The sequence below is a fragment of the Rhinatrema bivittatum genome, chromosome 8 (genome assembly GCF_901001135.1).
Source record: "Rhinatrema bivittatum chromosome 8, aRhiBiv1.1, whole genome shotgun sequence".
NCBI classification, from domain to species: domain Eukaryota; kingdom Metazoa; phylum Chordata; class Amphibia; order Gymnophiona; family Rhinatrematidae; genus Rhinatrema; species Rhinatrema bivittatum.
In genome coordinates, this window is record NC_042622.1 from 31754162 (window position 1) to 31766684 (window position 12523).

The window sequence follows — 12523 nt, forward strand, 5'->3', positions numbered from 1 at the left end:
TTAAAACTTTCAACCTTTATGTTTAAATCATGATACCGTTACTACTTGCTATAACTGCTGTAAATAAGCTAATAGTTTATACATATGAGTTTATATATATGTGTTTAATTGTTTAATAAGTTATCAATATAATCCACCATGTTAAGCAACCTTTTTTGTAAATACTGATATGTTCCTTGTACCTTTCTCAACTGCTGTCTTTCCTCCTTTACCTCTCTCCCCCACTCCCCCCCCTTTTTCGCTCCTGCTCCATTCCCCCACTCCCTGTTTTTTGTAATTTCCTCCTTCTCAAGTTTATTGTAAACCGGCGTGATGTGCTTGCACGAACACCGGTATATTAAAAGCTGTTAAATAAAATAAATAAATAAATGTACCTGCTACCCCCAGAGCACTGCAGCAAGAAGACTCGTGTTACAGTCTCCTATTCAACAGGACCCCCCTAAAAAGTGGTGCTCAGGCGACAGTACTGCGGAGGCTTCCCTTTCAGTCCTCAGCAGGGGAAGATGGAGATAGGCAAGGGGGGAGAGGCAGTCTTATTAATGCACATTTGATCCTACACATTTATGGCTCAAATTGAAGCTCATTTGGCAGAATTCTGCAAGAATCTCCATTTTATTCCCCTCTTTTCGAAAAAAGAAATGGCAAAAATAAAATGTTATTCCATCCCTTTTTCAGCATCAGGCTTTGTACTGTTGATGTTCAAACCTCAATATGTTATCCAAGAAGCTAATTTTTGTTGGACACAATCATGAAGAACGCGGGTTCTAAATGGGGTGGATCTTTATGTGCATACATCGGCAAGCCTCAATGCACTAAATATTCATGTAACATTTTATTTAGACACATTACAAGACAGCGTTCCGGGGCAGGGGAAGGGTGCATGTTTTGGTCAGTGGGGGGGGGGGGGGGGGGGGGGGGGGGGGGGGGGGGGGGGGGGGAAGAGGAAAACATGCGGAGATGGCATTTTCAACTCTACATGTGTTATTTTCCAGGAAAAAATTTCATGCCATAAAAGCAGCTGCACAACATCCACAGGTAATTTGCACCCATGGCAAGTTTTGAAAATTTGCAACAAAGTTGACAGGTGTAAAAAAAAAAAAAAAAAAAAAAAGTACGCACAAACTTTGTAAAAACTTCCAAAAGGAGGTCAACTATTTGTTAAATTGCATTCGATTCAGTATCCTGTCCCACCCGATGCAGCTCGTACACGAAACACGTCTACGAACTTACTTGCAAACTCACTCTATTGCTCACAAAAAAAAAAAAAAGATGCAGAGTTTGAAAATTGTCCCTATAGGCCACTGACTCACCGGAATAACTATTTACTTCTCATTTCGACACCTGATGATATTACAAAGATTTTAACAGAGAAGTGGTAAAATTATTTTATCCTAAGGGGAGCACCACTTTGCACAGACACAATGACTGAATTTATTCACACTGAAACTGTTAGGGCAAAGGAATACACCATGCAACTTCCTTAGCTGATAAGAATAGTTTCGTTCTCAACTATTTAGCTGGCTTCAGCTTCAGGAGTTACCTGGGCAGCAGCCATGTGTTCGGCATCCTCCTTCTTGCTTGTTGCTCGATAAAACACTATATGGTCGATAGTCTTGATCAATTCCAATTGCACTACACACTTGATAAGAAGACTAGCAAAGAGTTTCTGGTCTGCCATTTCTAAAACAGATCAATACTGGCATTAGAAGCTTAGTGGAAGAAAAAAAAAAAAGGTAGAAAATTACCATAATGTTACTCAGCCTGTGACAGAATTATTGAGCCCTGAACTCAAAGGAAGATGACAGAGAATAGTAACACCCTCAAACTCAATTAAATATCACAATATGTCAGGTTTGGAATACAGTAGAAGAATACTTATTGCATTAAATCCTTGATGCAGCAGTGCTACCTAGCATTCTCTAAAAATCAATGTGTCAATATCTTGTCATTAGTGCTTTGGCTTTATATCTTACTTTTTGGGTCTTTTTTTAGGTCCCAATTTTTCTTATTGCAACCAAAAAAATAAAAAGTGAATCTCTTTTATTATGATTACAACCTTTGCTTTTTAAAATTTTCTTCCTGGAGTCTGCTCTTCAGGAGTCTATGCTGTATTCACGCTTTGCATGCACTAGTAGGAGATGTATAGGTGGTTCGGAAAAGATCTGCTCTTCAGCAGTCTGTGCTGTATTCATGCTTTGCACACATCAACAGGAGATTTTTGCACATACCAGTAGCAGATATGTGGATGGTTCAGATGAAGATCTGTTCTTCAGGGGTCTGTGCTGTATTCACGCTTTGCATGTACCAGTAGTGTTGTGATCCTGCCTGTTATGCAGCCTCCCAACCACCAGAGGTCCCCATGGAGCTACATATAATCTCACTTCAGTCATAGCCTCTGTGCTCCCATGACTCAAGCAGGGTTCAGACTATTTAAGCCTGCCTCTGGCTAAGCTCAGTGCCTTGTCATTGAGTCTTCTCAGCTCTCTGCTTGGCCCTGTCCTGCCTTGGACTACCCTCTGGCCTCTGGGCCTTCCAGCCTTTCCTTGTAACCTTCTAAGGCCTTCTGCTTTAGCCTTGTTCATGACCTTTTCAGGCCTTCTGCCCTAGCCTTGCTTTGTGGCCTTCTCAGGCCTTCTGTTCTAGCCTTGCCTTATCTCATGGCCTTAGGGCCTTCTGCCTCTTTCCTTGGTTTGCGGTCTATCTTGTCCTATCCCTGACCTCTGGCCTATTCAGGCCTTGCCTGCCTCTATGGCCTCTCCTTGTTCTGCCCCTTGGGGCCTTTTGTATTGCTGCCTTCAGGCTTTATGTTTCATGTACTGTGTTGTCCTCGTCTTGTCTTGTTCTGTCTTAGCCTATTCCAGTCCTGCTCCCGAGTCCCAGTCTCACCCGCACGCTGCTCCCGAGTCCCAGTCTTACCTGCATGCTGTTCCAGCCTGTTCCAGTTCCACGCTTACCTGCACTCTGTTCCTGAATCCCAGCCTCACCTCAGACTCCAGATCTGCACTGCCCCAGACTCCAAGTTTCAGCCTGCACTTCAACTACAGCCACAACCCAAGTTCTGCAGGTCGCCAGAACCCAAGGGCACAACCTGTAGGGGAGGTGGCTAGTATAGGCCAAAGATCCTCCAGCTCTGTCTGCATCTGTCCTGAAGTCTTGGACTGACCCCATGGGGATTCACCAACCCTAGCCAGGCCTCAGCCATAACAGGTAGGAGATGTGTAGGTGGCTCAAATGAAGGTCGGTTCTTCAGCCACCTGTTCTGTATTCATGCTTTGTGTGCACCAGGAGATGTGTAGGTGGTTTGGATGAAGTTCTGCTCTTCAATAATCTGTGCTATATTCACTGTTTGCACACACCGGTAGGATGCATGCAGGGATTCTGATGAAGATTAATCCCAATTTATGAAGAATAATTAAGATAGGAAACCTCGTGACGTATAGGGCACTGGTTGGACAGCTGTTGGCTGCTCGATTCACCATTGTGACTTTCTGGAAATTCACCCCTAGTATGGATTATTGGCGCTCGTAGATACGGGTTATTGCTGATTTAGAAAAATTAAAGGTACAGTCTTAAGGGCAAAAATGCTAAATATAATACTATTTGGGGGACCGTATTTTATTTAGGTGTTTGACAACATCTGAGTTGCCACTATTGACTTCTCTCTTCTCCTTCCTCCTTAGTCCTCTCTGCGACTGTTTTCATACATGATTCTCTCTGAAAGGTACCTCACTGCAATATTATTTGATTCTCTGTTCCTTTTTATGCTGTTTGCTTGTAAAATAATAAAGAGTTAAAAAAAGATGAGAAACCTCAAGTAGGATGTGTTCTTAAAACATCCTCAGAAATGTAACACATTAGAATGATAATTCTCTCTGCATTTATAATCACTTTTAATTATTTTTTTGACTAGCACTGCTATCTAAAAGCATTTGTTAGGTGAAGGCATGGGCCAGCTCACAGTGTACCATGGAAGTCACTGGTAAGAAATGGAAGACATGGTTAAAACAAACGGATTTAAAAATTAAAAACACCTTCTTACTTCCATACGGCCTGCCTTTCCAGTTCTCCTCAGTGGGGTTAGAAAACTGACTCTGGCCCCTTTCCGAAGGGTTTTTATCCACACTGCTCATAGACTGACGATCAAAATCTGTATCCTGGAAATGGATCAATTGTTGAATTTTATTCATAATAAATATGGATGCTTTTCATGCACAAAGAAAACCCATGCTTTGATCTCTGCTTTACAGCTTTTTCTGTGTATAAAGCAGCAGTAGAGGATATTTCAGTCAATCAAAATTACTTGACCGACTGCCATGTCCACTTACCTCTAATCTCAGTATAGTCCTGTCACATACAATGGAAAGGACTTAAGTAGGAACCATACAAGTGAAAAAACTTTAATAACCAAAAACATGATTTTATTCGGGACACTGATAATCTTGCTTCAGTAATTAAATATGTATATGACCATCATATACTGGCACAGGACTGCATAAAATGATCTGATGAATAAAAGAAAATTAGGTTCTTATCTTTGATAATTTTCATTCCTGTAGTACCACGGATCAGTCCAGACTCCTGGGTTTGGCGCCCCCCCCCCCCCCCCTAGCAGATGGAGACAGAAGTTTACAAACAAAAACTCCACCTATATCTAGGCTGGTGCCACCTACAGTCCAGCAGTATTACTTAATGTCAGAGCAGGAAAATCACAAATCAAACTGGCTAATGAACCTTCTAACCAGGACCAACAACACCAGTCCAACAGAATCCTCATTACCGGTTCTCAACGCCCAACTGGGAAAACGAACCCGAGATACCGATAACAGACAGAAAAGGAGCAAAATATCAAACAGACAGCAGCACGTACACTATGGCCTCTCCCGATAGTAGCACTTATCCGGGTGGGACTCTGGACTGATCCGTGGTACTACAGGAACGAAAATTATCAAAGGTAAGAACCTAATTTTCTTTTCCCTATACGTACCCGGATCAGTCCAGACTCCTGGGATGTACCCAAGCGCACTTCACCTGGGATGGGATCCAGATAGGCCCGCTCTAAGCACACCTTCTCCAAAACCTCCCGCACCGGGAGCCTTGACATCCAAACGGTAGTGCCGGGAAAAAGTATGCAAAGATTTCCACGTGACCGCCCTGCAAATCTCTTCCGCCAAGATATGTTGATATTCCGCCCAAGAAGTGGCCTGAGAGCGAGTAGAATGGGCACGCAGCCCCAAGGGCAGGGACCGACCCTGCAACATATACGCCGAATTGATGGCCTCTTTCAACCATCGCCCAGTGGTAGTCTTGGACGCCGCATTGCCCCTTCAAGGACCACTCCAGAGCATGAACAGATGATCAGAAACCCGAAACGCATTAGTTACCTCCAGATAACGTAACAGGGCGCGCCGCACATCCAATTTATGGAGGTCCTTAGCCAAAGGATCCGAATCATCGAGTTGCAAGAATGACGGTAACTCAACCGACTGGTTGACATGGAAAGAAGAAACCACCTTGGGTAAGAAGGATGGAACCGTACGCAAGGATACCCCTGACTCCGATATCCTCAAAAAGGGCTCCCTGCACGACAAAGCTTGAAGCTTGGAAATCCGACGCGCCGAAACAATGGCCACTAAGAACACTACCTTCAGTGTCAAATCCTTCAAGGTGGTTTTGCGAATAGGCTCGAACGGAGCGCCACACAAGGCCCGAAGAACAAGATTCAAATTCCAGGACGGACAAGGCTGACGAATCGGAGGCCGCAGATGTTTCGCCCCTCGCAGGAAACGCGCTACATCAGGATGAGCCGCCACTGGTTTCCCCTGAATCAAACCATGTAAGGAACCCAGTGCCGCCACCTGAACCCACAAGGAACTACATGAAAGACCCTTAGACAAACCGTCCTGCAGGAACAGAAGGATATCCAGCATGGTCGCTTGCGTAGGAACCACGTCCCGGGTCCAGACACCACAATTCAAACAACTTCCAGACCCTAACATAAGATAAGGAAGTAGACATCTTCCGGGAGCGTAATAGAGTAGCGACCACCGGTTCCGCGTAGCCCTTAGATCTCAGCCTTTGCCTCTCAAAACCCAGGCCGCTAGACAAAAGAGATCGACCTGGTCGAAACACACGGGTCCTTGGTGCAGAAGGTCAAGAACATACGGGAAACGGAGAGGCTCCTCTACTGCCAGGTTCAGGAGGTCTGCGAACCACGGGCGCCGTGGCCACTCGGGCGCCACCAGAACAACGTCCGCCGAGTGTGCCTTGATCCGCCGCAACACCTTTCCTATGAGTGGTCAGGAAGGAAACACAGAGTAGTACGTCCGTCGGCCATGGAAGAGCCAGAGCATCTACTCCCTCTGCTGCCGTCTCCCGCCTTCGAGCAAAAAACTGAGGCACTTTCGCATTGCGGAAGGTTGCCATCAAATCGATCGCAGGTGTGCCCCACAGAGCACAAATGAGCCGGAAGGCATCCTCCGCTAGCTCCCACTCTCCTAGAACCAGCCAATTTCGGCTCAAAACAGAAATCGGCCTGAACGTTGTCTCCCCCGGCTATGTGGGAGGCTGCGAGACAACTGAGATGACGTTCCACCCAGGCGAACATGAGACGAGCTTCGGACGCTACAGCCTGACTCTTGGTTCCCCCTTGTCAGTTGATGTACGCCACCGTGGTTGCGTTGTCGGACAACACTCTGACTGCCCTGCCGCGAATGAGTGGTAGGAACTCCAGAAGAGCCAGCCGAACCGCTCTGGTTTCCAGACGATTTATGGACCACGACGCTTCCTGAGGCGACCACTGCCCCTGTATTGAACGCCGTAAGCACACCGCTCCCCAGCCGAGCAGACTGGCATCCGTGGTAATGACTGTCCAAGTCGGGATCTCTAAAGGAACCCCGCGACTCAAGTTGACCGGACACAACCACCAATCCAAGCTGTCCCTGGCTGCCAGAGTCAGGGGCAGGGGCAGATGAAATTCTTCCGAGACTGGGTTCCATCGGGAGAGCAACGCTGACTGTAAGGGCCGCATATGAGCGAACGCCCAAGGTACCAATTCCAGTGTTGACGTCATGGACCCCAACACCTGCAAATAGTCCCAGACAATGGGCACCTGCTTGGATAACAATCTGCGAACGCGCGCTTGCAATGTGAACATTCGGTCTTGTGTAAGAGAAACCATTCCCTGACGCGTGTCAAACAATGCTCCCAAAAACTCCAGGGACTGCGATGGCGTCAACTGACTCTTGGAGACATTGACTATTCAACCGAGCTTGTCCAACAATTGGAGAACCCGCTGGATTGCTGCTCGGCAGAGTGTCTCCGACTTGGCACGGATTAGCCAATCGTCCAAATACGGGTGCACCAACAGACCTTCCCTCCGGGGGTGCGCTGCCACTACCACCATAATCTTGGTGAACGTTCGAGGCGCTGTGGCCAGACCGAACGAGAGCGCCTGGAATTGAAAATGCTGCCCCAGCACTGCAAACCGAAGGAACTGTTGATGCTCTGCCCGAATGCCGATGTGGAGATACACCTCCATGAGGTCCAGGGAGGCCAGAAACTCCCCCGGACGCACGGACGCAATCACCGACCGTAAAGTTTCCATTCGAAACCGAGGAACCCACAGACATTTGTTGACCCCCTTCAGGTCCAGGATGGGCCAAAACGTTCCTTCCTTCTTTGGTACTACGAAGTAAATGGAATACCGGCCCCTGCGAAGTTCGTTGACCGGAATGGGAACAATCGCACCGAGCTCCCTGAGACTATCTAGTGTGGCCCGTATCGCCCGCTTTGCTGAGAACCCGCAAGGGGATACCAGAAAAACCGGAAACGGCCGGTGTAAAAAATCTAACTTGTAACCGTGTCTTATCACATCTAGGACCCACTGGTCCGACGTGATCCTGGTCCATTCCTCGTAAAAACGGCCGAGACGCCCCCCAATTCTGGGAACGGAGGAATGGACCGGCCACCCATCATTGTGCAGGTTTGCCCCCCTGCACAGGCTGACCGGCACCCGAACGACCGAAACGGCGCCCGCGAAAGGACTGCGAATAAGATTGTTGATGCTGTGCACTGTGACGAAAAGAAGAAACGGATCCCCGGGAGCCTCGAGGCCGGCGACTACCACGAAAACGCTACCTGGAAGGGCCAGCCCCCCGAGACCGTGGTCTGTCCTCTGGTAAACGGTGAACCTTATTCTCTCCCAGGGATTCAATCAAATCTTCCAATTCTTTACCAAACAGTCTCCCCTTTAAGGGCAAGGAACCTAGCCGTGCTTTAGAAGTCATGTCCACCGACCAATGTCATAACCACAACAGCCTCCGCGCAGCCACCGCCAAAACCATCGTCCTGGCCGAAGTGCGAAGAAGATCATAGAAGGCATCTGCACTATAAGCGATCACCGCCTCCAAGCGACTCGCTTGGCGTGCTTCTTCCGGCGACAGAGACTCATTGGCCAAGAGCTGCTGTGCCCAGCAGAGACCTGCCCGAAGGGAAAAATTACTACAAATCGCCGCACGAATTCCCAATGCGGAAACTTCAAAGATCTTTTTCAGCTGCACCTCCAGCTTCCTGTCTTGCAAATCGTTGAGAGCAGTACCTCCGGTGACCGGAATGGTGATTTTCTTTGTGACCGCCGCTACTGCCGAGTCTATCTTCGGCATGCGCAGCATGTCCAGGGCGTCCTCCAGTAAGGGATAGAGTTTATCCATCGCCTTCGCCACCTTCAGCCCCAAATCCGGAGTGTCCCATTCCTTAAACAGCAAATCCGAGGCAGAAAAATGCAAAGGGAAGGCTGAAGGAGGCCCCCGGAAACCCAAAACGACCGGATCCATTACTCCGAGCCGGGACTCCTCCTGCGGCACCTGGATCCCTAATTCCCCCAGAATTTCCAGGATAAGAGGTCCCAGCTCCTCCTTCCGAAACAAACGGATCACCTTTGGGTCATCCCCCTCGGAAGCATGGGCCCCTCGGGAACCCGAAGCCCCTTGGTCTCCGTCCCCATCAACCCCCCTCGGGGGCTGGGACGGAAGCTCTGTATCCCCAGACGGGTCCTCCGGCTCATCCGTGTCCGTGGTCGATTCCGGCTCCCCCCGGGAACCGAGGACCGGAGTGGTCGAGTCCTACTCTGGCCCTCCGACCCCGGACCTGGCTTGGACCTTTTCTCCGCCCGAGGCCCCAAATCCGGAGTGGAGGTCTCCCATGCCCTCTTCTTGGCCCATCTACGGCCTTTGAAGGCCTTATGCATAAGCAGAACAAACGCGGACCCAAAGGACGAGTCCGAGTGAGAGGCCTCTTCTTCCTCCCCCTCAGAGGGATGTGGAGAGAAAACCCCCATGGCAGAAGCGTGACTGTCCCCCTTGGGACCCCCCCGCTGCGGGGATAACCTCGGCGGAGGGTCGTCCTCCTCCTCACACGCTGGCAACCCGCCTGCCGCGGCTTCCCTCGGACCTAAAATGGCCGCTGTTCCTGCCGAAAATGCCGGCGAAGAAAACAAAATGTCGCTCGGACCCGGCGTCCCCGAAGCCAGCCCTGCACTAATCGCCGGCCTGCCGACCTCGGGACCGGCACGTACCTGCCTGCTGCCCCGGGACCCTGCCGGCGTTGCGGACCCCCCCTCCACGCCGGAAACGCATGACGAACACAGGCTGTCCCTTGACAGCCGCGTGGCCGCAGGCCTGACATGCAGCTCTCCATGGCATCGCGGCCCCGACGAGGAAAAAAGGGTAGGCACAGTACAAAAAAGAAAAGATCTCCCCGGCGACGGTGGTCCTCTACCTCCCCCCTCACAGGAACAGGACAGGAGAGACGAGGCACAGACAACAGAAGAAAAAAAAAAATTATTTTTTTTTAACACACAAACACAGTTACCGGTAAATCAGGTCCGGGACCAGCTGGGGGGAGAGAACCGGGCACCCCGATGTCACCCCCAGCACTGATAGGCGCTGACAGTGGAGCTTCCCCACGTAACAGCGGCCTCAACCAGAGGGGATGGTCCCCTCAGGACCTCACTACCCTCTGGGAGGCAGGCTCGGTGACCAGAAAGCAAGCCTCTGCGGTCCGAACCCCAATCCGTCGGCTTCCTACTCTCAAACTGCTTTCTCTTCCCTTTTTTTTTTTTTTTTTTTTTTTTTTTTACACACTAACTACCACCTAAATCTAGGCCTCAGCACAGACTAGATTTGGCACCCTCTCCACCTGCTAGGAGACAGAAGAATACTGCCGGACTGTAGGTGGCACCAGCCTAGATATAGGCGGAGTTTTTGTTTGTAAACTTCTGTCTCCATCTGCTGGAGGGGGGGCCAAACCCAGGAGTCTGGACTGATCCGGGTACGTACAGGGAATGTCCATTCATGTTTCTGTAACCTGCTTCGAACTGTGGAGTATCGGGCTATAAAAGTTTTAAATAAATAAATAAAATGTTCTCATCTGGTTATAATCATTGGTCGATACTGGCACAAGTGAAAGTTTTGAGATGAAAAAAGGTTTTAAGGATTTTATTTGATAGGCAAATAAAATATCTGAAGCAGTTCAAGTTATACAACGCAGTACATAATTGTCAGGATTTCACAACTGGATTATATTAATTCTTCAGAAATCAGGACACATGTTAATCTTAAAGTATCCAGGCTAGATTAAGCTAAGTATCCTGATTTATGAAACATTAATATGATAATTGTCACAATCTCACAAATGGAATTATGTATTGTTATATAACTTGCTTCAGATATTTTATTTGCATATCAAAAAAGTTCCTTAAATATTTTTTCATTTCAAAAGTTTCACCTGTGCCAGTATTAAATCGATAATAATAAAATTCAGGTGCTCATAAGCTATCAGGACGTTCTCTGCAGTCCTGGTGCCGGTATATGATGGTCATATAAAGCAAAGTTGTTTACTTGTAACTGCTGTTCTCTGAAGACAGCAGGATGTAAGTCCACAACCATGGGTGACATCAGATGGAGCCCAGCACAGAAAACTTATGTCAAAGTGTCTAGAATTTTGACTGAGCCTCAGTGAGTTTGCTCACGCTTGCAAAATATCACATGTCCACAAGGGGTCCCCTCAGTCTTATATTATAGAATTAAGAGAGTAATAAATAAAAATAATAAGAAAACCCACATAGTGGAAACCCAAACGCCACAAGGTAGTGGGTGGGTTTCATAAGGACTGACATCTTGCTGTCCATGGAAAACACATACCTGTCACAAGTAAGCAATTCTGCTTTTGCTGAGGACAATCAGGATGGCAGACTTCACACATGGATGAATCCTTAGCTATAGGTTGCCCCCAATATAAAAGGGGACCAACAAAACACTAAAATAAGTGTCAACGGGCATAGCAACACTAGTTTTGTTGTTAACAAGGGGGGGGGGGGAGCCTGAAAAAAAACAAAAACAATGGGCAGGAACAGAGTTGGGTTGTACACCTCAAACAAATTCCGAAGGACAGATTGGCCTAAATCTACTGTTGCATCAGCCATCCCTATCCAGGCAATAATGTGATGTGAATGAGATCCCTAAAGATCTCTTCTCCATGGGAACTGCTCAGAAGTGGGCCACCAACACTGCCATAGCTCGAACAGAATGAGCCTTGACATGGCCCCCAAGATGTAATCTTGCCTGGGCATAACAGAAGGAGACATAGGAGGTATGATCTTGTATCGCCCTGCTTAGTGACATACCACATGGCTACTTGGTTGTCTGTCTATATCACCACAATTTTGTTGGACAACCGATCTCTGAAAGCCCACAGCACATTCCTGATTGCCCAGAGCTCCAGGAAATTGATTTGGCAGAGACTTTTGGGTGGACCATAAACCTTGGGTGCTGAATCCAGCTACATGAGCTCCACAAGCAAGCGTGCCATCTTTATGAGCTCCCCCAGCACGTGTGCATCCATGGTAAGGACAATTTGGGTGGGAGGACTTTGGAAGGACACCCCCTCCCTTTCCAGATTTCCCACCACCAGAACAAAGATGCCCTGAGGGATGGTGTGACTCAAATGTGATCTTGGAAGTCCTGAGTGGCTTGGCACCACTGCGATTGTAAAATGCATTGGGCTTTTCACACATGCAAATATGCCAAGGGAGTGATGTGTACTGTAATGGCCATGTGGCCCAAGAGCCTCAACATGTGCCACGCAAATGCCTGCTGGCTTTGTTGAATTCCTGCCGTGACGCTCATTAGGTTGATGGCCCATTGCCAGGGCAGGACAGCCTTGGACTGAGCTGTGTCTAGAAGGGCTCCAATGAAGTCCCATTGTGGTGACAAGTTGATATGGGACTTGGAGTAGTTGACAATGAACCCTACTAACTCCAGCACACAGATGGTTGAGCGCATGGACTGTTCAGTCCCCGCCCAAGAGGTACTCTATTTATTTATTTATTTTTTAATTAAAGTGTTTTTATTGTGATGCAATAAAACAATACAAATTTACCATATAATGAGGGGTACAATTATTGCATATACCGAATAACAGTCAAACATAAATAATTCAATGTCCCCCTACGAAGCATACATAACCA

At 48.0% G+C, this 12523-nt stretch overlaps 1 protein-coding gene across 1 annotated transcript in view; it reads right to left on the reverse strand.

Annotated features, from left to right (window-relative positions):
- ARFGEF2 (ADP ribosylation factor guanine nucleotide exchange factor 2) overlaps positions 1-12523 on the reverse strand; it is a 165821-nt gene that overhangs the window by 16643 nt on the left and 136655 nt on the right. Inside the window, exons 34-35 of the mRNA XM_029614493.1 lie at positions 4040-4154; positions 1541-1680 (exon numbers count right to left, since the gene is read on the reverse strand). Of these exons, the coding sequence (XP_029470353.1) occupies positions 1541-1680; positions 4040-4154 (255 nt within the window). The remainder of the gene's footprint in view (positions 1-1540; positions 1681-4039; positions 4155-12523) is intronic.